Source organism: Micromys minutus (genome assembly GCF_963924665.1).
Source record: "Micromys minutus genome assembly, chromosome: 2".
Taxonomy (NCBI): Eukaryota; Metazoa; Chordata; class Mammalia; order Rodentia; family Muridae; genus Micromys; species Micromys minutus.
In genome coordinates this window covers 47,393,855-47,418,618 of record NC_137971.1, presented here as the reverse complement: position 1 = coordinate 47,418,618, position 24,764 = coordinate 47,393,855, and the positions used below count along the sequence as shown (strand labels likewise).

The 24,764-nt window shown below is 41.6% G+C and overlaps 2 protein-coding genes across 2 annotated transcripts in view; one reads left to right on the top strand and one right to left on the bottom strand.

Moving 5' to 3' along the window:
* The first annotated feature begins 1,927 nt into the window (after positions 1–1,927).
* MRPL16 (mitochondrial ribosomal protein L16) lies at positions 1,928–6,285 on the top strand. The gene is made up of 4 exons (XM_080913619.1): positions 1,928–2,064; positions 2,342–2,407; positions 4,527–4,675; positions 5,639–6,285. Exons 1-4 carry the CDS (start codon positions 2,010–2,012, stop codon positions 6,122–6,124), a joined length of 756 nt encoding a protein of 251 aa, XP_080769745.1. The 5' UTR covers positions 1,928–2,009; the 3' UTR covers positions 6,125–6,285.
* A 4,333-nt stretch (positions 6,286–10,618) lies between these two features.
* The window catches only part of STX3 (syntaxin 3), a 44,319-nt gene continuing 30,173 nt past the window's right edge, over positions 10,619–24,764 (bottom strand). The window contains exons 4-11 of the mRNA XM_080912457.1: positions 24,494–24,568; positions 20,020–20,087; positions 18,285–18,393; positions 17,414–17,487; positions 17,118–17,252; positions 15,102–15,212; positions 13,404–13,517; positions 10,619–10,704 (exon numbers count right to left, since the gene is read on the bottom strand). Coding sequence (XP_080768583.1) covers positions 13,434–13,517; positions 15,102–15,212; positions 17,118–17,252; positions 17,414–17,487; positions 18,285–18,393; positions 20,020–20,087; positions 24,494–24,568 — 656 coding nt within the window. The 3' untranslated portion in view covers positions 10,619–10,704; positions 13,404–13,433. The remainder of the gene's footprint in view (positions 10,705–13,403; positions 13,518–15,101; positions 15,213–17,117; positions 17,253–17,413; positions 17,488–18,284; positions 18,394–20,019; positions 20,088–24,493; positions 24,569–24,764) is intronic.

The window sequence follows — 24,764 nt, the reverse complement described above, 5'->3', positions numbered from 1 at the left end:
TTTTGCTGTTTGTTGCTGCTATTGTGTTTCTTAATTACTCTCCCACATAAAAATGACAACTTCTGGTGGCTAGAGAGATGGCCCCACTGTTAAGAGCAACTGCTGTTCTTTCAGAGGACCTGTGCTTGCAGGTTACAAGCACCTGGGCAGCAACTACAGCTCCCTCTTCTGGCCGGTGTGGGTACCTGCACATAGATGCAAATGTCTCGTATATATGCAACTGTCTTTTAAAGTTGTCCCTTATAATAAAACACTGAACTAAATTTAGGAGGAAAACTGCCCCTTGGCTCGGTGCCATTTTAACTAGAGAGATAATAGTGAAAATAAGACAGGAAGGAGGGGTCCTGTTTCTTTGTTTTTAGACTCCTCCCTATCATGGTGCTTGATTCTGATCAAGCACCACTGTTGACATTCCTGGGATGGGTGGCACCTGTCATGGAATGAATTATATCTCTTTTAAAAAGTGGGGAGTTGGGAGTCCTGACTCCTTTCTGGTCCTTTAAAATGTGGCTTTTTGCCAAGACAGAAAAGGGAACATGGTCTTTACAAAGGTAAACAAGTTAAAATTATGTTCTTAGGGTGAATTTGTAAAATCTTATAATACTTGGGAAGCAGATATATTGCACATGTGTATAGATTTGTAAGCAGTTTCCCCAGTATATATTTTTTACGAGCATTATAGGTTGTACTTACTATTTGTGAAATTAATTCTTAAGGGCACACAGATTTAACGACTTTAACACAATAGGCATCGGTCTTGTTGGCTAATCCCATTTGTCTCCTAAAAGCTTGGATACAAATCCTCTTGTTCTAATGAGTACAAAGCTCCAGCCTCAGGAAAAATAATGTGCCCAACATTTCCAAAAGGATTAATATACATTATTCCATTTTCCTTTGTTATTAAATTATAGTGTGGCCCATTCACTACAGCTGCCAAATCCCCTTAAATACCCAGCCTTCTCTCCAGCTCCTTCTCTTAGATTTCTTGAAGGGAAATTTTTGAAGACAGCACACTGCCCGCCTTCTGTGAAGACAATCTTGAAACCAAACTGATCATTTATCAAAACAGATTAATCCTGTTAAACGATGTCAGTTTGAGAAGACCACTGTGCCAAACCAGAACTGAAGCAATGATCAACCAGACACCTAGTCCAGGACTGCTTACTTATGCATAGTTAATGCCCCAATTCGTCCTCTATTTAAACTTAAAGGTGCCAGGTGTGGTGGTGCATGCCTTTAATCCCACAGTGAGAAGGCTGAGGCTGGCAGGTCTCAGTGAGTTCAAGGCCAGCCTGATCTACATAGTGAGTTCTAGGACAGTCAGAACTACATAGAAATTCTGTCTCAAACAAACAAATACCTTAAACCTCATATCAGGGCCATGAAGACGGTTTTGGATGGTCATTGGAGCCGTCATCTGTTATTCCAAATGAAGCCACCTTAAATGAATGGGCTTTTCACCATTACTTTCTTTTAATTAGCATGTTGAGGACAGGTGAGCGAACCCAGCCCGTTGGAACTTCCCAAGTCAGTGCTTTTACCTTAAAAACTCCAGCTACAGCTCTTTTGATAGATTTGTCAAGACCAAACTCAGCAAACGCACAGTAAATAAGTCAATGACAAATCAATGACATCTTTCTATGTCCCTAGAAAAGGAACATAAATGTAGGTTATATTAAGGGAACAACTTGCCTACCAAACCTCAGGCTTTCACGGGTTTCTAGACCAAGGAGTAAACCCAGAGCGATCTTTAAACAGAAAAACCTAAGACAACCCACAAGGAAATTTGAAACACCTTGGGCGTGGCTTGGCGTGTGAGACCTTTAACCCGCAGATACCTGCTCGGGAACCAGGTGTTGGGTCAAAATTTCCTCTACTTCCGTCGGGACTCTAAATGATGGAACATAATAACGCCACTTCCGGTTTTGTGTCCGCCGGCGGACCGAGCGCCGAACTGAGGAAAGCTACTGTTGTCGCTGAGAGAAACCCGGCGCTACACGCGCGTGGCCATGTGGAGGCTGCTGACGCGCGGCCCCGCGCCGCTCCCGCGAATGCTCTTTTCAGGTCTGAAAACCTGTTTGATCTTTAAAAAAGGCATCTCCCTGTTCTTTCCACTTTCCAAGTATATGCTTACTCGGATAGGACCTGCGCTTTCCTTCCTCCACCGCCTCTATGCGGATGCCTGGGTCCTGATCAAGTGCGGGAGACGGTGCTCCGTGATCCTAGTTGCTTCCTTGGAACCCATTTACATTACATTTATATTACTCGCACCCCATACTACTAGACACCTCTCTCAGGAGTGATCCGAGAGTAGAACAATAATGGTTTGACTTGTCTTTAGATTCCTGGTCAGCCCTTCCCACCAGAGCTGGTCTGAAGACGCTCCTCCCAGTTCCAACTTTTGAAGGTGAGTACTTGTCATTTCCACTAATTTTTCTCTTATAAAAGACATCGTAGGTGTGTTTGTGCTTCCTCCCTCCGTTGAGTGATTCAACAAATATAAGGAAAGCAAACTGTGCTGCCAAGCAGGGTTCTAATAAGCATTAGAGGCTACAGCAGCCCCTGACTGTTGCAAAGCAAATGACTGTTGGGTCAGTTCCCAAGCATCCTACCACTGATATGTGTGGCTCATGATCTACCCAGTCAGCACTATCTGGGCATTTACTAGATTTTTTTTTTATCTTCTCTCTAAATAATATGCAGACACTTAGCAGTAGTAACCAGCTGCACTGCAGTCCTCTAAATCTAACTTTACTCTTTAATGTGCTAAAAACTCCAAAAAATGGGAAATTGCCTGGACATCTGAGAGTCTTCTGCTTGTAACTGTTAAACTACTGTGTGGGCTGGAGCAATGGCTCAGGAATTAGTATCACGTGTTGCTCTTGCAGAGAACCCAGGTTCAATTCTCAGTACCCACAGAATGGTTCATAACCATCTGTGATTCCAGCTTCAGAAATTCCAGCTACATCCTCTTCTGCACATCAACACATGCAGGCAAAACACTTGTAAAACTTTTGATAAATAAAGTGTTGTGTGCGCTTAGAAGTGCTTAGAACTTGCAGATGAAAGAAAGCATTACCAGGTTTCACAGTAGCTGCCCAAAGAAGGTAGTGAGGGGAAAGTGGTTTTCGTAACTTAGAATAGCAACTTTATAATTCCACTGATAGTCTGATGACTCTCTAAGGTTTCTTGTTTATTTCTATCATGGAGCCATTCTTTTTTTAATATTTTTTTATGAATCACAGTTGTTTTCCCCAAGTTCCCATATAGAGGATAAAGATGTTAATATAGACCAGAGAAATCCTAGTTTGTAAGTTTACCAAGAAAAATACAACAGAATTTAAGAACTTTTTTTTTACAGTATAGTATTCAGACACAACCCCCATTAGAATCTAGAGAAACAGTGGCTTGCTTTTCTTTTCTTTTCTTTCTTTTTTTTTTTTTTTTTTTTTTTAGAACATGCTTCTAGCTTGATGTTTTAACAGAGTTAATTGTGAAATGTCTCTGCACTTTAAGTTCCTCTTTTTTAAAGTGGAGATTAGAATATGTTCTTAATCATGTTTCTTGGCCTAAGTGAAAATTATGTATGTTCTTGTTTTCAATTTATTTTTAATTTTTATTTTGTATGCATGTACTTGTGTGGGTGCATATGTGTCCTGGCATATATGTGGAGGTCAGAGGACTACCTTATGGCAGTCAATTCTCTCCTTCAACCGTGTGTGCCCTAAGGATCCAACTCAGACGGGCAAGCAGTGCTTTGTACCAGTTGAGACATCTCGTAGGCCCCTGCTTTTCAATTTGTAATACTTCACCTTATATTCCCCCCTTTGTTTAGTGTTGAAGCCCTGAACAAATATAAAGGTTGCTGGGCATTGTGACACAACACTCAGTCCAGCACTTCCTACAAGTTCCAAGCTGTACAGTGACCACATGACACCATGTCAGTCTCAACCCTGTGCATACATGTTATGGTTGTACAGCTAAGTCCCCTTGTGAGACTCCTTACATGGGCTGTCTCTGACTGTCTGACAGCTTTTGGGACTCTTTTCCTCATTCTTTTCCTCCTTGGTTGCCTCATCCAGCCTTAATACAACAGAGGTGCCTAGTCCTACTGCAGCTTGATATGCCACACTTGGTTGACATTCATGGAGGCCTGCCCTGTTCTGAACAGAAACATGAGTGAATAGACTGGGACTGGAGTAGAGGGGAGACTGCAGTAAAAGACAGTCTAAATATTCCAAAGATGCTCTAACAGTGAATAAAGTAATATTTTAGAACAGTCCCTACAAGTGCTGAACATACAGCGGGGGTAATAAGTGAATTTGGCTTAGAAACATTTTTGTAAGCATTGTTATAGCTGAAAGATTTCAGTACCACTAGAAACATCCACAGGCAAATAATAACCACTGGAATTCTTATTTATTAACCTAAGGCTTCCGCTTGCTTGATGTGAATCTCTGTAGGAAGAAGTAGGTCCTGTGAGCACCTTACTCTCATTTATTCTTGGTTGTCTTTGTTCCTGCTAGACATCTCCATCCCTGAAAGGTCCAAGCTTAAATTTGTTGAAAGAGTTCCACTTGTACCAAAAGTAAGAAGAGAACCTAAAAATTTGAAGGACATACGAGGGCCTTCAGCTGAAGCCACTGACTTCACAGAAGGCAATTTTGCAATTTTGGTGAGTGACAAAAGAGAGTAACAAAGTTTTCTTTTCTTTGACTTGATTCTAGTCTCTTCATCCACATTTAGAACTGCCTCACCTACATGCCACATTCCTATTGCTCTTTAAATAGATGTAGATCGAGGCTACTGGGTTCTCAAGTAAATCTTTCTTCAGTGTAGGGTTGAAAACAGGAGTCCCATAGTAGATGCTTGAAAGTTTGCACTGAATTCTGTCTATAACCCTGTTTTAAAATCTCAGTGGATCTGATAACCTACTGGCCACTAAGTACCCAACAAGCAGGTAGCCTATATAACAGGTATATACTGATCAGGTAGATGGTTCAGACCCAGGTGAAATTGTGTTAACAGAAATCTAATAAGGTAATGCTAGATTTTTATCTTGCTATTCCAAAAACATTGTAAGTTGTTTACAGAGGATCTCCACTTACCATTTCAGATGGGTTGGAACTATAGAGGCAGTAAGAAAGAGGACCGTAAAATCAGAGAGAAAATGTGCTACCTCATTCCCCAGTTATAACAAGATCTTTTTCAAGCCTCTGGTAAAAATGAAGTATTTGTGTTTGAGGATTAGAACAACTGCTTCATTACTTGTTTCTATAAAATGGTTTCTGTAAAGATTAATGCTAGTGCCACACAGGGATATGCATCAGCATTTCTGGCAGCCAGAGTGAAGGTTGTGACATCTTCTTCCCTGGCCTGCACTGTACCCTAGGGTGCTTCTTAGGATTCTCTCCTCAGCTTTCAGTGTCTTACTTGTAAAAAGTCCTCCATGGGTTCCCATTGGGAGTGATTCCACCCTTGCTTTCTCTTGTTACTGTTTCCTCCATATTGCTAATTACAACTTATCTGTTTATTTTTCATATGTATCATTAAAGCCAGTTACTGTAAAAGAGAAGGCATGATAATAGACTCCATAATTTCTAAATCCCTGTGTTCTAATTTTTCTATTCCTTTTTAGGCACTTGGAGGTGGTTACCTCCACTGGGGCCATTTTGAAATGATGCGCTTGACAATCAACCGGTTTATGGATCCCAAGAACATGTTTGCCATATGGAGAGTACCAGCCCCTTTCAAGCCCATCACTCGAAAAGGTGTTGGGCAGCGCATGGGGGGAGGTAAAGGTGCCATTGATCACTATGTGACACCTGTGAAGACTGGCTGCCTCATAGTAGAGATGGGTGGACGCTGTGAATTTGAGGAGGTAAAGGGTGTCTTGAACCAAGTTGCCCACAAGTTGCCCTTCCCAGCAAAGGCCGTGAGCCGTAAGACTCTAGAAAAGATGCACCAAAATCAAAAAGAAAGAGAACTTAACAACCAAAATCCCTGGACCTTTGAGCGCATAGCCACTGCCAACATGTTTGGCATACGGAAATTCCTGAGCCCATATGACCTGACGCAGAAAGGGCGATACTGGGGCAAATTCTACATGCCAAAGCGTGTGTAGTGAAATCACAAGGAACGTGTGCTCAGACTCAGAATCTGCGCCTTTACTGTCCGTAGGGTCTTTCTTTGGTGGTTCTTGGATCCTAACTAAGCACATGAGTGACTTCTGAAAATCTGTTGTCACCTGATTGATTGTGATTAAAATTTGAGTGTAACCTCAGAGTACAACTTCTGTTTGGTCAGTTTCAGTTGCTTAAAGAATTAAGGACAGTTTGACATGGACAGCTGTCCCAGCACTCAGGAGGATCTCATTAGAGTTCAAGGCCAGTCACACCTACAAGCAAGATCCTGTCTCAAAAAAAAAAAAAAAAAAGAAAAAAAAAAACCCTGGCATATCTCCAAAGCTGAAGTTTGTCTTTTGCATGTCACAGCTCTAGAAATGTGAATGTGTACACTACCTGCTCTATGACATTTTGCTCATTACAAATGCATTTTTTGTAATAATGAGGATAAAAATGACCAGTACCTAGACTAGTGGGTTCAACATATTTATTAATGCCCAGCTGCCCATCTTCTGTCAGTCTCAGAAGGGGAAACATGGAATATGACAAGGAATATACCATTTAGCAAAAGAACTGATAACAAAAGTTGATCTGAGACTAAGGAGAGGCGTTTGGGCTCTCTGTCCCTTTAGGAGCTAATGTGTGTGGAGCACACAGATTACTGCTGGATAAATGAAGGTCCTGTGTGATCCAAAACTTCATGGTGCCAGCTTGCCAGCTTCATTTCTCCATAACAAGATTAACCCGTTTTTCTGAGGGAAGCAGCATTCCTTATTCAAACTCAGGGAAGTGGGAACAGATAGAAGTATAAGCCACTTGCTTTTGAAGGTGGGTAGGAAACAACATACTGGAAAAACATTGGTTTTTATCCTGCTTTTTAAAAAATAAGATTTAGCAAAGAACAGAAGTATTTCACTTACTTTCAAAAGTTAGGCCCAGTTTTTCATTTATTTTTAATGAATGTAAGATGTAATAGTCTCTAAATAAATTAAAGTGAAACACAGTTTCACACTAGAATTAGGAAAATGTTTGGACCAGTTTCTTGCACATGTCACTGACCTGCAGCTTCTGTTAACACAAACCTGGTAAGGGCTGAAGCAGCAGCCTAATTCCACTTTATCCCCTCTGCTTCCATTATTCCGGGTAACAGTGTGCTGGTTTGGGAGCTGAGTCATAGTATTCTTTCTTTTGTTGGAGAGATGAATTTACTGAATGAACCTCTATCCTGAGACCATTATCTCTGACAAATGAGAGGCTATGTAGATATGTACACCACCAATAGGAACCCAACTTCTACTTAACCACCATCCCTCAAAACAAAACACTTTGAAGTATATGGTATGGTAATAGGGGTGTTGTCATATTTTCCCATACACCCCACATTAATAATCATGTTCCTGATGGTACCTTAAGGAGTTTAAAAGCCAAGCCCAAGGATTCATCCATGAATGGAAGCAAAGCTGGACTACAAGTAAGCAGATGTCTGAAAGTGGCAGGCACTGTTGTGCTAAGCATTAGGAACATGGTAGTGTTTGAGATAGGTATAATGTCTATCCTTAATCTATGAAGTAAAAACTATTCTTGGACCCTGAAGAAGGAAGCAGACATCTGGCTGGTTAAGAGTGGGACCTAGAAGAGCTGGTAGAGTAAGACCTTACCCGTTAGTTAAGACCCTGTGGAGTTGGGGATGTTGTACTACCTGCCTCTTGACCACCATCCTGGCCTTCAGGCAGGGAACCATTATGCTTCTCTACCATGCAGGGCAGGCTTGCCCTTTAAGGGCCATCTAAACTAACTGGATATTATGTACTGTCTGTTCCTTCATTCTTACCCTTTCAATTCCACGTTTTCATTAATTTATTCACCCTTTGTGTAACATTTAATAAGCAGTTGATTGGTACCCTGTACTGTAAGTTTCCTAATGAAGAGACATAGCTGAGGAAGACTCTGAAGGGAAGACATGATGGCACCACAGAGGTGGAAGATTGGAGATGCCTGTTGAGATCCCATCTGTGAGAGCAGAAGGAAGTAACAGAAAAAAAAAAGAAAAATCATATATTACACAGCATGGTGTTCATGGCCAGGATACCACCTCTCTGCAAGAATGAGAAACTACTCTCAAAACTACTAGCTTGTCCTAACCTTGGAAGCAGGGGATTTTAAGACAAGTTCAATACAAAAATTAATTCTATTACCATTTCCAGATACAGTGGCTCAAGATTTTACAATGGAGTTGGACATCCCTCACTGTTAGAAACATACTGTCAGGATAGTCATGGGGCAGACTGCTACCTGGTTTCCCCATCTCCCTCTCTAACTACGTACTCCTAGTTGTTCTTCACCTACTTCTCTCCAAAACATCCTTTTCCTTAGTTTTCTCCAACGTTCAGCTATTCTTCTGCCCAGCCCTCACCCACCTCTTATGCACCCAGAATACAAGTGTGTCAAGTGACAGCAGGTCTGGCACTCCCCAGAAAGCTCACCTTTTATTCAGGCAAATATGCCCCCAATGGTAGAAGCCAAGATGATGGCAAGGATAATACAGCAGATCATGATCATGATCTTCTTCTGCTCATCCCAAGGAGAGAGAAATACATGAGAAACGGCATCACTGTGCAGATACACATTCTAAGGGGAAGGTGAGGGGATGGTGACGGGAAGGAAACAGGTGGGGCCAGACATGGAGGGAGGACAGAAAAACAGGGATTCCAGAAGGAAACTGAATGGATCTGGCTTGTGCAGAAAATGTTTCCAGGTTAGAAACTTAGACCCACAAGATTGTGTTGTGTTCTCTCTGCCTTCTGGATAGCATTCCAACAGAGCAAGTGAGTGACAGTTGCTTCTGAGGCACCAAGTCACCACATGGTGGCATCAAATCTCCAAACCATTTTGCAGAGAGATGGCCCCAGAGCTGTTTTGCAATCAATATAAAGTCATTTATTTTTAAATTAGCAATAAAATAATCAAATTTACATTTAAAAAATGACAAACAACAAAGGCCTTCACATGTGGCATTTCAAACTTTCAGCCCCTGGCCTGAAGGAGGAGAGAAAAGGCCTGCACTAAGGGTTGTTTCCCCTCCTAGCTGGACATCACAGCCATAGGGAGGAGGGCATCCCTGCAGCTCTGTCTTGAGTGCTGGTTGACTGAAGAGGTGCCTTTACAAAGGAAACTCCTAGGCAGTGTCTAGACTAGAGTACTCATCCCATCCCACAAGAACATTTAATACCCCAACTCAGGGATACTGGCAGGGATCGCCAGAGTTCTAAGGCTCACCACTGGACTGCAAGCAATAACAAAGATTTCCAGACTACTGCCTCCATACAGATTACAGGAGATGAAAGAAAGCAGGAAGAGCTGCTCTGTAACCTCCCAAGTCTTCCTCAAGAGAGAAAGATCACATGGGTAGTGTAAATAACATCACACAATTGTAAGATGTTCTCTGGATATCCCTCTTGTAAGCAGCAGATGAAGGTAAATAAATATTACGCTCTATCTGCTATGTAGAAAACTTCAATGGAAATCACTTTAGTTCTTACTCCAAAGGTCTCATTTGAGTCCCATATCAGCAGCTATCCAGAAAACAAGCTTGATGGCAAGGGGGGTAAATTACATTTCTACAGTGATTGACTTGAGGTAAGCATATATTCCTTACCTGATTTTAGCCAAGCTCTGTTTACCTGTGTCTCTTTTTATTTTTTTTAAGTCATAGTATCTTCTAGTTTTACTACTTCCTGAGAGGCAGACAGTTATGTACATATCTCTCACATACACAGTTACAAAAGAACACCCAGAACACACAAATGACTGACATTTCCAGAGCCTGATACGGTAGCACCTTGTCTCTGGACCAGTTGTAAATCCCTGGCTCTGTTTGGCCTCAAGGTAATGTCTTCACAAAGAGTAATTCTCTAACAGTGAATAGCCAGTTTCCAAGACTCAGACATGGAAGCCTATTCCATAACCTCAGTCTTTGCCAATGGTAGCTTCAGAGGACTTGTCACCCTGGTCTCTGAGTAAACAAGAGCAAATATAGAGAAAAAGCAAGGTGAAGTTAGAGCTTAATTTAAAGGTGCATTTCAAATAAGCCAACTTGTAAGACCAAAATGGCATCCGTTAGTCTTTCATGTTTTCAGGACATCAGACAATAAACTTAGGATTGGCATCCTGCCAGCTAGGGGTTCTGATCCAAGCTACACTACTGCTAAACCTTGTTAGTTACTCCACGACAAAGTATGTTACAGGAGAATATTCCATGAGGTAGAAATACAGCGCCTCGGCTGGTCTCACGGGGATTTTCCAAGTCACAAGGCACAACTGACACGTCACACACTGGGTTGCTTCACACAGTCCGGAAGAGGGCACTTCAGCTGCTAGGATGGGAGGTGGTTTTGAGGAGAACTCAGGGCTGCATCAAGTAGGTTAGATTCCTCCGGGGTAGGTTGTTTGCTGAGCCAGGTCCAAGGATGGTTACAAGGAAATAAAGGAACAGGTACCCCTCATTCTCAGTAGGGCCATTCAAACTCTGTTCCCATCTGGAGACAAGAGTGGTCAGGCCAAGCTGGAGTAAAATCTGGTTCTAAGAAAGGTGGGGAGAGGGGAAGCTGATCAATATACAGAACAATGTTAAGGAACAAGGGGAATTAGCCACAAACCCCAAATGTAGAAATCAAAGATCAGAAATGCCTACAGAAAGAAGCATGCAGAAGTCAACAGTAAATTCAAAGAGCTCAGAGACAAACCCAAGGCTGCACATGTGAAATAAAAGAACACTGTTGTGGAAAGAACTATAAAACCTCTAGGTCAGGAGTTCACAGCCCTCCTAATGCTTTGACCCTTTAATATCATTCCTCATGCTGTGGTAACCCCAAACCACAAAGCTATTTTCACTGCTACTTCATAACTAATTTTGCTCCGGTTATGAATCGTGATGTACATATTTGTGTTTTCCAATGATCTTTGTGGGTCAGAACACACAGGTTGAGTGAGAACTGCTGCTCTAGGTAAAGGGGACCGTGGTGGTGTAGTAGAGATGGGAAACTGACAATAGAAAAAATGTGACATGAAAATGAACAAAGAGCTAGTGGGGCTGAGGATCCAGCAGGAGACAGGTCAGAGGACCAACAAAACACACAGACATAATGAACTCCATTACTTTGTATGCTAATTTTTAAAATGTTTCAGTTTTGTTAGTAAGACCAGCAAGAAAAAAAAAGAAAGAAAGAAATCTAGGCCCCTTATAAGTCTTTGTGCCAGAAACTTGTCACCTGTGGAAGGACAAGGGGGAGGCACAATCACTAATTGAAAACACCTGTTCTCTGCCTCACTTGTGGCAGCTCTCCTTGAATTCAAGCTGCAGAAGCATCCTATGCCCAAAGCTTCTCCAGGAGCCTTCCCTTCACTTAAGATGCAGACAGGCACAATTAAAAGACTACAGTAAATCTCAGGTGCTATACTATGGCTGCTTCGTCTTAGAAGTGATGTGTGAGCAAGTTTCTTCAATGGCTTCTAAAAAGCTCCCAAATCTCTAAGATAGGGACTGATGTCATCTTAGTGCTGCAGTTGTCAGGCAACTGCAGAATATAAACAGATTGTCCTCCATCATAGGTTGGCATGGAAGACAGGTAAGCCTAAACCTAGGTGCCAATCAACCTTGCTTTTACTAGGGAATATTGAACAACAGACAATAAGTTATAACTTGATGTTATATGATCTGCTTAGTCAACTAAAAATAATAGTGTGAGCCTCTTCAAAAAGGAGGCTTTTACATTCTAAAATCTTGGCATTAGGAACAAGGATTGAGAATCACCAAGAATTTGCAAGGCCCCTTTCATCTGAGGAAATAGATAACAGCTAATATATCTTTTTTATTAGTTTACCATACTTTTCATTGAGATAGTCAAGACTGAGCATAAAACTGAAACTTTATAAACAGAAGCCATAAACGACTAGAATGACAGCAGGAGAAAGAGAAGGGGATCAAAGAACCTGGGAGCTTGATTGCCTCGGCACTGTTTCCTCTCAAAGTTGAACACTTAGGATTTAATGTTCTGACTTCCAGATCCTCCAGCCACAGGGACAGGGGAAAATGCAGTGACACACTGGGGTGTGACTGAAGAAATGAATGATCAGCCCCAGTGTCAACATGCAAGTCTGCATCAACTCTCAAAGAAGTTCATTCCTGTTACTTCAGTAATCTGGTTTCTGAATTTATAATAAGAGAAAAAATATAAATTTCATCACACTCAGTGATAGCAAAATAATATAAACTCCAACACTGTGGAAATGCTAAATGTCCTCACACTGAGAATAGCTTTCAACAAGATTTTAGTGATAAAGAATGACCCTTCTGATTTTCTAACTAGATAAAAGCACTATATAATATAGTCTGAACTATGCAAAACTAAGTGTGTAAGCCTGTCACATGTTAAGAAAAATAATATTACAAGGTAACTTTCACTTGTCTGTACCTTAAGCACTTTTAAAAATAACTACTTTATTTTATCCAGAAAAAAAAAAAAAAAGGAAGTTCTTCAGTCCCGAGGACTAGACCATCCTATCACACTCGATCTTATTAAGCCTACTTTACTGACCAGCTATATCTTAATAAATTTTGGTTGATAGCCTAGAGTTCACTGAACTTTGTAGACAATAATAAACACTACTTACTTTGCAAAAAGAAATTGAGATGTACTAAAGCACTCTCCTAGGTCCACTATTAGCTGTGTGGATTTGATCCTTCTCTTAAGATTTATTTTTCTACTTCTAAAATAATATTACCTGTCCCATAAGAATGTTGTGAGGATTCTGAGATATATCTGGTGTTTATCAGTCTCTCTGCCATGACTCAACACTTTAAAACGTTATCAAGTACCTCATTCAAGAGCTAACATTCGGCCACAAACATAACTCTTAAAGCCTGAGACTACAGCATAAAGCTTCAGTTATACTGAGAAAGGACAACATCCATGAAGCCACTAAGAATTTAGAAGATGGCTCCCAGATTACTCATGCCTCCTGGGTACACACAGTCGGAGTGAGATGCTAAATGTTCTAAGTGGCAAGACAAAGTAGAAACAAGCAAACAGGCTACAAAAAATAGAAGACCTGACCCTTATCCTACAACTTGAACCCAAAAATGAAATTTAAGGAATTTAAAGAATGAAGGCAACCCACAGTTTTAAAGCCCATTATGACAGTCATTAGAAAGGAGTAGAATTATGAAATCCTAGACTAATTCGTCAGGAGAAGCCAATCCAGAACCATTCATCTACTTACATTTCAGTGCAGCAGCCCCATAGGCCACTCTTATTTCAGCCCAACGGACAGTCCAATAATCAATGCTAAAATGCCCAGCAACACAACTACTACCACAATGATAATTATCAATTTCTGGAGAAAGGAATAAGAAATAAAAATAAAATCATTATTACAAAAAAAAAAGCAATAGCAACTCATCTAAAATGTAGCCTTTCTCATCTCTTTTGAAAAAACAAATGAAAAAATAATCTCAACCCACATAAGAAGTATACATCTCTCTATAAAAATGTTTTCGTGGGTACTTTACATTTTGTAAATTTCTTCTTGCCTAGCACTGCAGCAAATGGGACTGTGGAGTGCCTACAGCTCTCAGTTCACATGCCTGCATATGTGAACTCATGGCAATCAGTATCAGGTCTCCAAGCAGCACCTCACCAATCCATAGATGTTTAAGTTTGTCTTTTCAATGGGGAGTATAAAGATATCTGTAACACAACTCTGGTTACCAACCTGTATTCATCTGAACTCTTAAAAACCCAGTGATACTAGTAAGATTTTTAAGGCATACTATCAAACCTTAAAAAAAAAATCAAGTACTGACAAAAATGTATTCATATACTGTTATGCAAAAAATGCTTTTAAAATCTGTACATTTATCTTTGTTTTTTTAAATAAAGTTGTTCAATTAAGAAAATAAAACCAGTGATACACCTTATACTACATATACTCAATAGGTGTCCAAAATGCGATTCAGCATACATTCAGATAAATTAAAACAATTTGCCAACTCCCTCAATAATTGCATAAGCAGTTGGAAGAGAACAGAGTAAAGAGAGAAAATCTCAGAGTCCAAGAGAAACAAAAAAAGGGGGGGGGGCAGAGGTTGCCATAACTGGGCATCCACAGTCAATGAAGACAGAAGCTTCAAAGTTCTTGAGTACAGTAGGAAAGGTAGACACAAAGATATGGTTAGAATATACTAGTGGGGTGTGAATGCCAGGCCCACCTGTACTACTGAGTGGCCTGACACCAGCTACTTGTTCTCTGACCCTTAAATTACTTCATCTAGAAGTAGAGAGAGGATGTGCTTCCATGAATGTGTGGTAACTTTCACATAACAATTAGCAAGTGTGCTAGGTTCAAGTTAGAGAAAAAGAAAAAGAATGGAGGGCAAAGTGGAAGACTGTTTTCCAGAGTTCCAAGGAGCTGTGTAATGTGTTAAGGCTTCACAAGCTACATTCAGGTTACTGACAAGAGCTAGGCCATGTGGCCAGCCTACAGGGCTGCTCAAGTGTGGATTCTTGGGCCAAAAGCATGTGAGAGCCAGATCCATGCACAGAACCCAGAGAAGGAAGGAAGTCTAGGAAAGGTTAAGGAGGGGTTTGGAAGAGGCTAAGGCTAGGACAGAGACAAAAGACATGGACTCATGATCAGGGTATAGAGGTGACAAAAGACAGGAAGAAAAGACACAACAAGTAGAGACTAAGGAGCTCACCCTCCGGGCTTCACTCTGATACTTGACCGCCTTTTTGGTATCTGCCACAGCCCGTTCCACAAAGCCCACTGACTGGTCCATGTTGTTCTCAATACGGTCAATCATGGCTCCCTTTCCCCAGATGCAAATGGTGGCAACAGAAACAGACAGGAAAAGGAAAGAGAAAGCGCAGTAGCAAACAAAATGGATTCTCTTGTCTAAAAACAGAAGGAAAGCCTTACCTTCCGAGCCTGACCCTGATATTTCACGGCTCTTTTAGTTTCCTCCCGTGCCTTCTCCACATGGTCCACTGTGTGCATGACATTCAACTCTATGTTATCTAACATCTCACCCTGAAAGGAAGACACAAGTCACAACTGTTAATGCCCCCCCACACACACACAATAGCCCAGCTGATGTGGGAAGGACTATACAGTCTTCAGTGCCAAGGCATAGAGAAACCCTAGAGCACAGCCTTCCGCACAGCAAACTTGCCCATTTCCCAGGTAATGACATACAGTTCTCCAGTCCTTGGCAGGAGTCACTCATTCAATAACTATTCAATAACTATTGGATTACTTCCTTGAGTAATTATACCAGATATCTGAAGCAGATTTTCTAGATGCTCAGTAACTATAAAATATGCATAGACTCCCTCTCCCACAGTTCCTTTAATTTTAGTTTTTAAGCATATAGGGATGAACCTAAATAAGAAAATCTCTTATTTTTAGAATATCACCAGGATGCTGGCCTATTCTTGACCATTGAAACCCAAACCAAGTTCAATCAGTATACTCAGTTCTGTAAAACAGTGCCTGGTACGTAAAAGGTATTCAGTAGTTATCAGGTTTGCCACAGTAGAAAGCACTTAAGTCCTTAAAGAGAAATCACCAAGCCGCTTAGGCAGCAGGTGCTGGGTCTACCCATGCTACTGGTTGTATCTTCCTCTGTAGCCAGTCATTTTTTAATACAATTCCTGATCATTTTCCAGCTTTTACTTCCTGTCAAGGGAGTTAGGTCACTCCAGTTACTTCCTGGGAATCTAAATTGAGAATTCCTCTCACCCACCTAGACCTTTGTCATCCCCACCTTTTTGCCATAGGGCTCTCAATAGACATAGCAAGGCACTTACCATCACTTGAAACTCAAACCAGATCCTCAGCAAGGCAGTGTAGTGGGATAAAAGAAAAGTGGAAATGGAGGGATTGAGAAAGGGGTCATGAAGGCCAGAAATGAAAATAGAAGGAGAGCGCCAAAGGGCACAGAACTCATGAAAAACTGGTTAGACAGTGCTCAGGCTTCAACTACATGCTGTGGCCTAACTATCAAGCAAGAGTATTCAATTCTGTCCCAATTCTGGCTCAACAGCTGGGAGTTCCTGCCGAAATCTGCTTAGCACCGTGACCCTGCATGACACCTAACTTTATCCCAAGAACGGGGGACCAACAGTCTGGCAGAAATGAATGCCATATGCAAGCAATATCAAATTCCACTCCAAGCAGGCATTCCTGGGGATGAATTGTCAAGTACTATAAGCATTTCAAGTGTTTCTATATTCTTTCACTGAAATATTCTTTTGATAGAAAATTCTTCAAACATGTCTACTGTTGATGCTTAGCAAAAAGTGCCAAAATGCTCAGGAAAAGAAAAATGCAAAAGCAAAACTGGACAAAATAATGAACTTGTTTTAACATCTATGATGAATCAGAGGAAAAGAAAAGGCTTTCAGTATAATAGTTCATATCAGTTGACTGTCAAGGCATTGCCAATAAGACCTCCTCCTTTTTCTTTTCATAGGAAGGGTGTGTCTAATGAAGCCCAGGCTGCCTCTCAAATTTGTTCTGTATTAGAAGACAACCTTGAGCTCCTGATCCTCACACCTCTATCTCATAAGTACTAGGATTATAGGTATATGCCACTATGCTCAGTGTATGCAGACCTGGGCCAGAAGACAGGCATCCAATACTGAACTACACATTTCCTAGCCAAGAGCCCATGTCTTTAATTTAAAAAGGGAAAGAAAACAGTGATTTTGGCTGAGCAAAATGGGTTCTGTCTTGACATATGAAACTTCACTACTAACTACAATCACTGTGAAAGGACAAGCAAGAATATCAAGACTGAGGTGGCTCACGGTGCCAGCACTTAAGTAAGAATGCACACCTCACCCTCAGACACTAGAACTCTGTTGCCCCATTAGGAAAATTCTCTATCCCCTGCCCCACCTGAAATGGTTTGCTTTTCTACATGCCAGCTACCTGATTCTCCACCAGCATGGCGATGTCCATAAACATGTCATGGAGCTCCTTGATGCTGCTCTCCAGCCTCACGATGTCCTTGTGCCGACCCTCAATCTCGCTCAGGGCTTGCTTGGAAATCTGGGAGTCAATGATCTACAACAGGTTCCATAGAGACAGGCTGTCAACCACCCTAGTAACAGACTGGCCCCTGCACAGCCCTCAGAGTCCAAATAAGTTCCCTCCCCTGAAGAGCTGCAAGTACAGACCACATGGGCTCATCCCTGTCCACTGAAGTGAGTGTCTTGGTCACTCACCCCAGAAGTGAAGATGGCTGGGTTGCCACTCTCCAACATCTCTTCCAGCTCCTCATCTGTTGTTTTCTTGCCAGCTTTGTAACAAAAGAAAGACATGAAATATAAGCTTAAAGTACTACTCCACTTACAATTTCCTCCCAAACACTGTCCCCAACAACCTCCCAACTCTGACTTCTCTCCCAACTCAATCCATCTTTAACATTATCAGCAATGATCTCCACCCTAAGCACATACGCCAGCTCAGACTGCTTATGAGTCCAACCACCACACCACAGAGTCCAAGAGCCCCATGACAGTGCACAATTTGTGGACAGCCCTCCTTCAGCCTTACACTGAAGCTTCAAGCACACCTTCCTTACAACCCTGGGCAACTTGCCACTTCTAAACAAACACATCTACGTTTCGTGACAGTGTCTTTGTTCACACAGCTTCTCTCACTTGAAGCCATTTGCCTTGTAGGGACTGCTCTTCCCTATCACTAAATTCTTAAACAATATAGCTTTATTCATTTTTTAATTCCTCACAGCAACTAGCACTCCATCTTTTTTCATAAATGTACTTTTCCATTTAACAGCAAAATAATGTAATGAGTTCTCAGGAGGCCAACTATTTAGTGGGTTCCCCTGAAAGTAAGGTAAGAGCTAGATCCCATAAACAAGAAAATTCCTTGGCTTAATAAATATGTCACTTTCCAACATTGGATACAATATTACAGATCTATCAATCCACAGCATCTGTTCTGTGTTTGAGTGCTGAATAGAATAAAGAAGGCCCAAGCAGCAGGGTCACTGTTGCTTCTCCCAGGACTCAGGATAGACAACCACAGAGCAGGAAAAGGTGGGGACAGACTGGTCCGACTTCAAACACATACTAATTTCAAGCTGCCGTTGGATGCGCCCTTTGCTTCGTTCACGGAAGTCCACCTGAGCCTCGTTGTACTTTGTCATTACCTCCACAAATTTCCGGGAGAGAACGGAGTGCTATGGGAACAATGTAAAATGAGTAGACCCCAGGAGATGATGTAAAACTACCCCACCCTGACACAGTCTAGTCTGCAGCAGTCCTTGGCTTGGAACCAAAAGACCAAAATGCAAAACCCAGTTTCGCTGTCCTCGTTTGGTGCTGTGGGGAGCATCCACTGCCACTTTCAGTGTGTGATCTCCATTACTCATTCCTTTTTTACTGAACTAACCTGATAACTGTTAGTCAAAAACAGAGAATAATGGAGAACCCGAGAGCCCAGAGGCATTTTCTACCATAACCTTGGCTAAGGTTGTCAACTACGATTCCTGTAAGCAGTGCCTGCCAAAAATCCTTCAGTTTGTATGCCAAATGACAACCTCAAGGCTTCTTGCTTACAAATAGACATTTTCTCTCAACAGACCTTAATAATAACTTTCATTCCTTGCCCACCTCACAGCATCAAGTCTACTTATTCCTCTTTTTACCAAACACACAATTACTACGTAAACTCAGACTAAATCACTGCAAAAGCCTACCTAGGGACCTCCTAGCCTCTTGCTTCTTCCCCACTCATATCCAAAGGATTATCATATGCCCCTAGATGCTGTGGAGACTAAAACGAATGACTGGCAGCTACTGGATCAGCTCCAAATTCCCTCAACTAGTATTTAAAGACCTTTGGAGTACCACAGTACGTCATCTGCTGGTAATTTAGCATCTGCTACCCAACCACACACTCTTTTCTCAAGGTAGGGTATTCCTGTTACATCTATCCTGGATTCATCCCAGTGCTGCTGCCGCCATCTTCCAACCACTGCCACCAATGCCACTCTCTGCTGCTGCCAACACACATTCTCTCTTTCTCTCTCTCTCTCTCTCTCTCTCTCTCTCTCTCTCTCTCTCTCTCTCTCTCTCTCTCTCTCTCCAATCCCATTTCTTACAAAACCAAAAAAGGAAGCTCTTCCTCCTGAGCCTGTCTGCACTGGCACTCCTGGTTACCCAAGGCCACCGCCAGTTCACCATGAGATTTTTCAATGATGCAATGACCATGGGTTTGATTATGCCTTCTTACATTGCTTTCCTGCTATACAATATTTACTGTACCACTTAAACATGTCATATTCCTCCATCTTTTTTTTCTCTTTGTTTGTTTAATGTTCTCACACTATAGCTCAGGCAGGGTATCCTTCATTCAAGTCTTGGCAGTCCTCTTGTTTCAGCCTCAAAAGTGTTGGGATTATGTGAGGCAGCTACCATGCCCAGGTTCTCATAGGACAAGAAACATGTTTTTGATGACTCCAAATTGCCTGACCCCAAACTGGGAGACTCTAACAACTGTTAGAAGAACGGTATCAGTTTCTTGGCCTACAAAATAAGGCAGTGTTGAAGGTGTGCTCTGAAGAGTCTATGGGAGTACATTGGGAGCCTCCTTCAGAATGTGAGAGGGGGCCAAAGGGTAACAATAGGCCCCAGCCACTGCTTCAGCCTAGATGGTTCTCCTTTCCCAGTTCCTCAAACTAAGTTCTAATACAATAGAATCTTATGGTGTTTTTTTTTTTTTTTTTTTTTCCAAATGCACGTGGTAAAAAAAAAAAAAAAATTTAAAGTGGTGAAAATGATTGTTAAACCAGAAACAAAGTTACCTGGGACTTTCGTATCCGAAGGTCTGCTGATGACCGGACCTCATCTTCCTCAATATGCTTCTCCATACCTGCAGTGAGAGGGTTATTCTAGCAACACATCTGTCCTTCCTTCTACAAAGCACCCTATTCTACACAGACCTACTCAGCCATCCTCACACACAGAGGCTATGAAGAGGGACAACAGGGAGATCCAATCACAAAAGATCAGCATCCACCCCAACGAGCTACACACTAACCTCATCAGCCTGTTCTGTTGCCAGGTCTCAGCAACACAACGAATAGTTCCGTTCAGGCCATCAAGGGACTAAGACTAAAATCGCTACCCTGCCATGGACTAGCTGTGTGACAAGGGGAAAACCATGTAACTCTTTGACCATCTGTCCTCTTGTTTATAAAATGGAAAAAGTAGCAAGAGGCTGGGCACCTTTGGTGTGAAATACTTAGAATCAGGAGTGTTTCAGATTCTGTCAAAACTGGAATATTTGCGCATATATAATGTTAGGGATGTCACATGGGACTAATCTGTGTTTCATATATGCCTTAAAGACAATTTTAAAACTACACTTTTAGTGTACATTTGAGGCTTAGTATGAAATTTTCTACTTACAATGTCATATGAATACTCAGAAAGTTTCAGGTTTTGGAATATTTTGAACTTGAAACTTTTGGATTAAGTACGCTCAACCTGAACCTCCTTAAAATACCAATGCAAGCAGAGCGGAGCCTGGCCTACCTGCCAGGAGGAGCGGTGGCTCATAGAGGCTGAGCAACTGCGATTGGGAACAGAAAATCAGAACTTCTGTTTCCACCCGGAGGCGACTTCCGGACGCAGAGCGGAGCCTGGCCTACCTGCCAGGCGAAACGGCAGCTCATAGAGGCTGAGCAACTGGTGAGTGGGAGACCAAGACTGCAGGGGAGCAGAGAGATCTCTGCGGAGTGCACACGGAAAGTGCACACCGTAACTCGCCCTGCCCAGCCCTGCCCGATCCAGCGATTGGGAACAGAAAATTAGAACTTCTGTTTCCACCCAGAGGCGACTTCCAGACGCAGAGCAGAGCCTGGCCTACCTGCCTGGCAGAGCAGCGGCTCATAGAGGCTGAGCAACTGCGATTGGGAACAAAAAATTTGAACTTCTGTTTCCACTCAGAGGCAACTTCCGGACGCAGAGTGGAGCCTGGCCTACCTGCCAGGCGGAACGGCGGCTCATAGAGGCTGAGCAACTGTGCCTGATCCAGCAAACAGAAACAGAACGTTGGAACTTCTGCTCACACCCGACGACTCTGAGACATAAAACAGGGCTTGACCCATCTGACACCTCAACCAGTGAAGAACCAGGGACACAGACCAGATACAAGGGAAAGGTAAGAACATATCACTGACAACAAAATGGCAAGAGGAAAGAGAAAGAGTATATCCCAAGGGAACCAAGACAATCTAGCAACACCAGAGCCCAGCTCTCCCATAACAGCAAACATCGGAACTCCAAACACTCCAGAAAAAGAAGACACAGACCTGAAATCATGCCTCAAGACGCTGATAGAGTTAATTAAACAAGAAAGGGAGGAAAAGCAAAAAGATTCAGAAGCTTTTAAAGAAGAAACAAGAAAAACACTCAAAGAACTCAAAGAACTAGAGGAAAACAGAACCAAAGAAATAAAGGAATGGAAGAGGGAAATTAAAACAGAGCTTGACACAATAAACAAAACACTAAAAGAGATAACCCTAGAGTCAGAACACCAAAAAAAGAAATCAGGAGTCACAGAAGCAAGCATTTCCAATAGATTACAAGAGATCGAAGAGAGAATCTCGGGGGCAGAAGACAACATTGCAAACATAGACAAAACAGCCAGAGAAGATGCAAAAAACAAAAAGCTCCTAACCCACAATGTCCAGGAAATCCAAGACACAATGAGAAGACCGGATAATAGGAATAGAAGAGGGAGAAGAGTATCAACTAAGGGGCACAGTAAATATCTTCAACAAAATCATAGAAGAAAACTTCCCTACCCTCAAAAATGAGATGACCACGAGCATAAAAGAAGCCTTCAGAACTCCAAATAGGTTGGACCAGAAAAGAAATACCTCCCGACACATAATACTCAAAACATCAAGTGCCCAAAGTAAAGAAAGAATACTAAAAGCAGTAAGGGAAAAAGGTCAGGTAACATATAAAGGCAGACCAATCAGACTCACACCCGATTTTTCAACAGAGACTATGAAAGCTAGAAGAGTCTGGACAGACATCATGCACTCCTTAAGAGAGCACAAGTGCCAGCCCAAGCTGCTATACCCAGCAAAACTATCAATCACCATCGATGGAGAGACGAAGATATTTCAAGACAAATCAAAATTCACACAATATCTGACCACAAACCCAGCACTACAACAAATTATAGGTGGAAAACCCAATACAATGAGGGAAAATACAGCCTAGTAAGAACAAGAAAACTCCTAAACAAGAAAACTAAAAGAAGAAAAAAAAACACAGACACAACTCAACCCAAAAAAGCAATAATAGCAGGAAACAGAAACAACTATTCCTTGATATCTATTAACATAAATGGTCTCAACTCCCCAATAAAGAGACATAGATTATCAGACTGGATACATAAACAAAATCCAGCCTTTTGCTGCATACAGGAAACTCATCTCAGAGACAAAGACAGACACTATCTCAGAGTAAAAGGGTGGGAAAAAAACTTCCAAGCAAACAGCTCCAAGAAGCAAGCTGGAGTGGCTATTCTAATATTGAATAAAGTAAATTTCCAACCAAAAGTTATCAAAAAAGATAAGGAAGGACACTTTTTACTCATTACCGGGGAAATCTCTCAGGAGGAACTCTCAATCCTTAACATATATGCTCCAAATAAAAAATCACCCACATTCATAAAAGAAACCCTACTAAAGCTCAAAAAATACATTTCACCCCACACAATAATAGTGGGAGACTTTAATACCCCACTCTCACCAACGGACAGATCAGGGAAACAGAAACTGAACAAGGACACTGCAAAACTAGCAGAGACTTTGAACCAACTAGAATTAATAGATATATATAGAACATACTATCCCAAAGTAAAAGAATACACCTTCTTCTCATCACCCCATGGCACCTTCTCGAAAATTGACCACATAATTGGACACAGAACGAGCCTCCATCGATATAAGAAGATTGATATACTCCCATGCATCCTCTCAGATCACCATGGTCTACGGCTGGTCTTTAACAACAACAAAGACAACAAAAAGCCCACATACACATGGAAACTAAACAATGCTCTGTTAAAGGATAGCAGGGTCAAAGAAGAAATAAAGAAAGAAATTAAGGATTTTCTAGAATTCAACAAAAACGAAAACACAACATACCCAAACCTATGGGATGCAATGAAAGCAGTATTGAGAGGAAAACTCATAGCCCTAAGTGCTTCCACAAAGAAACTGGAGAGAGCTCACATCAGCAACCTGACAGCACAGCTAAAAGCCCTAGAACAAAAGGAAGCAGATATACCCAAAAAGAGTAGACGGCAAGAAATAATCCAAATTAGGGCAGAAATAGACCAAATAGAAACAAAAAGAACCATTGAAAAATCAACAAAACCAAGAGTTGGTTCTTTGAGAAAATCAACAAGATTGATAAATCCCTAGCCAGACTAACTAGAGGGCAAAGAGAAAGAGTATCCAAATTAACAAAAATGTTGAAAATTTTTTTCCTTTAATCTTTGTTTTGTAAAATAAAGTTCAAAAATAAATAAATAAATAAATAAATAAATGAATAAATAAATAAATAAATAAATAAATAAATACCAATGCAAAGATAAAACAAGTTGCTCTAGCAAAGGGGCAGTCACATTAACATTATTTGGAAAGCTGCCTTCCCTCACTATCCATTAAAGTAACTGCTATAATTTATTGAGAAAGGAAAAAAATAATACTGGTTTCCTCTCTGACCAATAGCACATACTTAGCAAGTACTTTGACAGGAATATGGATTTCAGCTGTGGAAGTAAGCAAGAGTTTGAGATCCCCAGGAGGATTAAATCTATAACAGTGACTTTACTGAACTGTGCTCAGAAACCAGGAAAGGAAGCAGGAATGAGAAGGTCTACACAGAGCAATGTTGGCTGACCGAATGACAGAGCCTGCACCTATGTCTCTGCAGTTACCTCTCAGATGTACACAGGTACTGGGAAAGCAGCAGGAGAGAGCTGAAGAACTAAGCTAAAATAACCATGACAGTGGTGGGAAGCATATAATTACTCCCGCTCCCTACCTTCAGTGCTGGGCATTTTCAACTACAGTGAGAACTTAAGAGTGATAAGAATACAGAAGATCAGACCAGGGACAGTGCCCAAGCCTCCAGGAAAAATAAGACAAATGAGATCACTCCCGTTGGGATGACTGGCAGGTGAGAGGTGAGCCCTAAGAGGGCTCTGGCTGCGGTGCAGACTGGCTTATTTCTGTGTTCCCTTCTTACTCTTCAGCTTGTTCCGGACGTTGTTGGCCCTTTTCTTGATCTCAGTTGTGAGCTGTTCAAGGTCATCTTTGGTTTCTGGGTAAACATAAGAGGCAGGCTCAGTTAGAATAGAGGGCAAACTGTTCTGAAAGTTGTATCAGTCAGCAGATGAGACAGAAACTCTCAGATGCCCTCTGCTACCACAGTGTTCATTTCAATGTGCTTTTTAGAATATACCAGTACCGTCACAAAGAATTTTTTTCTTTTTAAAACATTTTCAGACTAAGGAAAC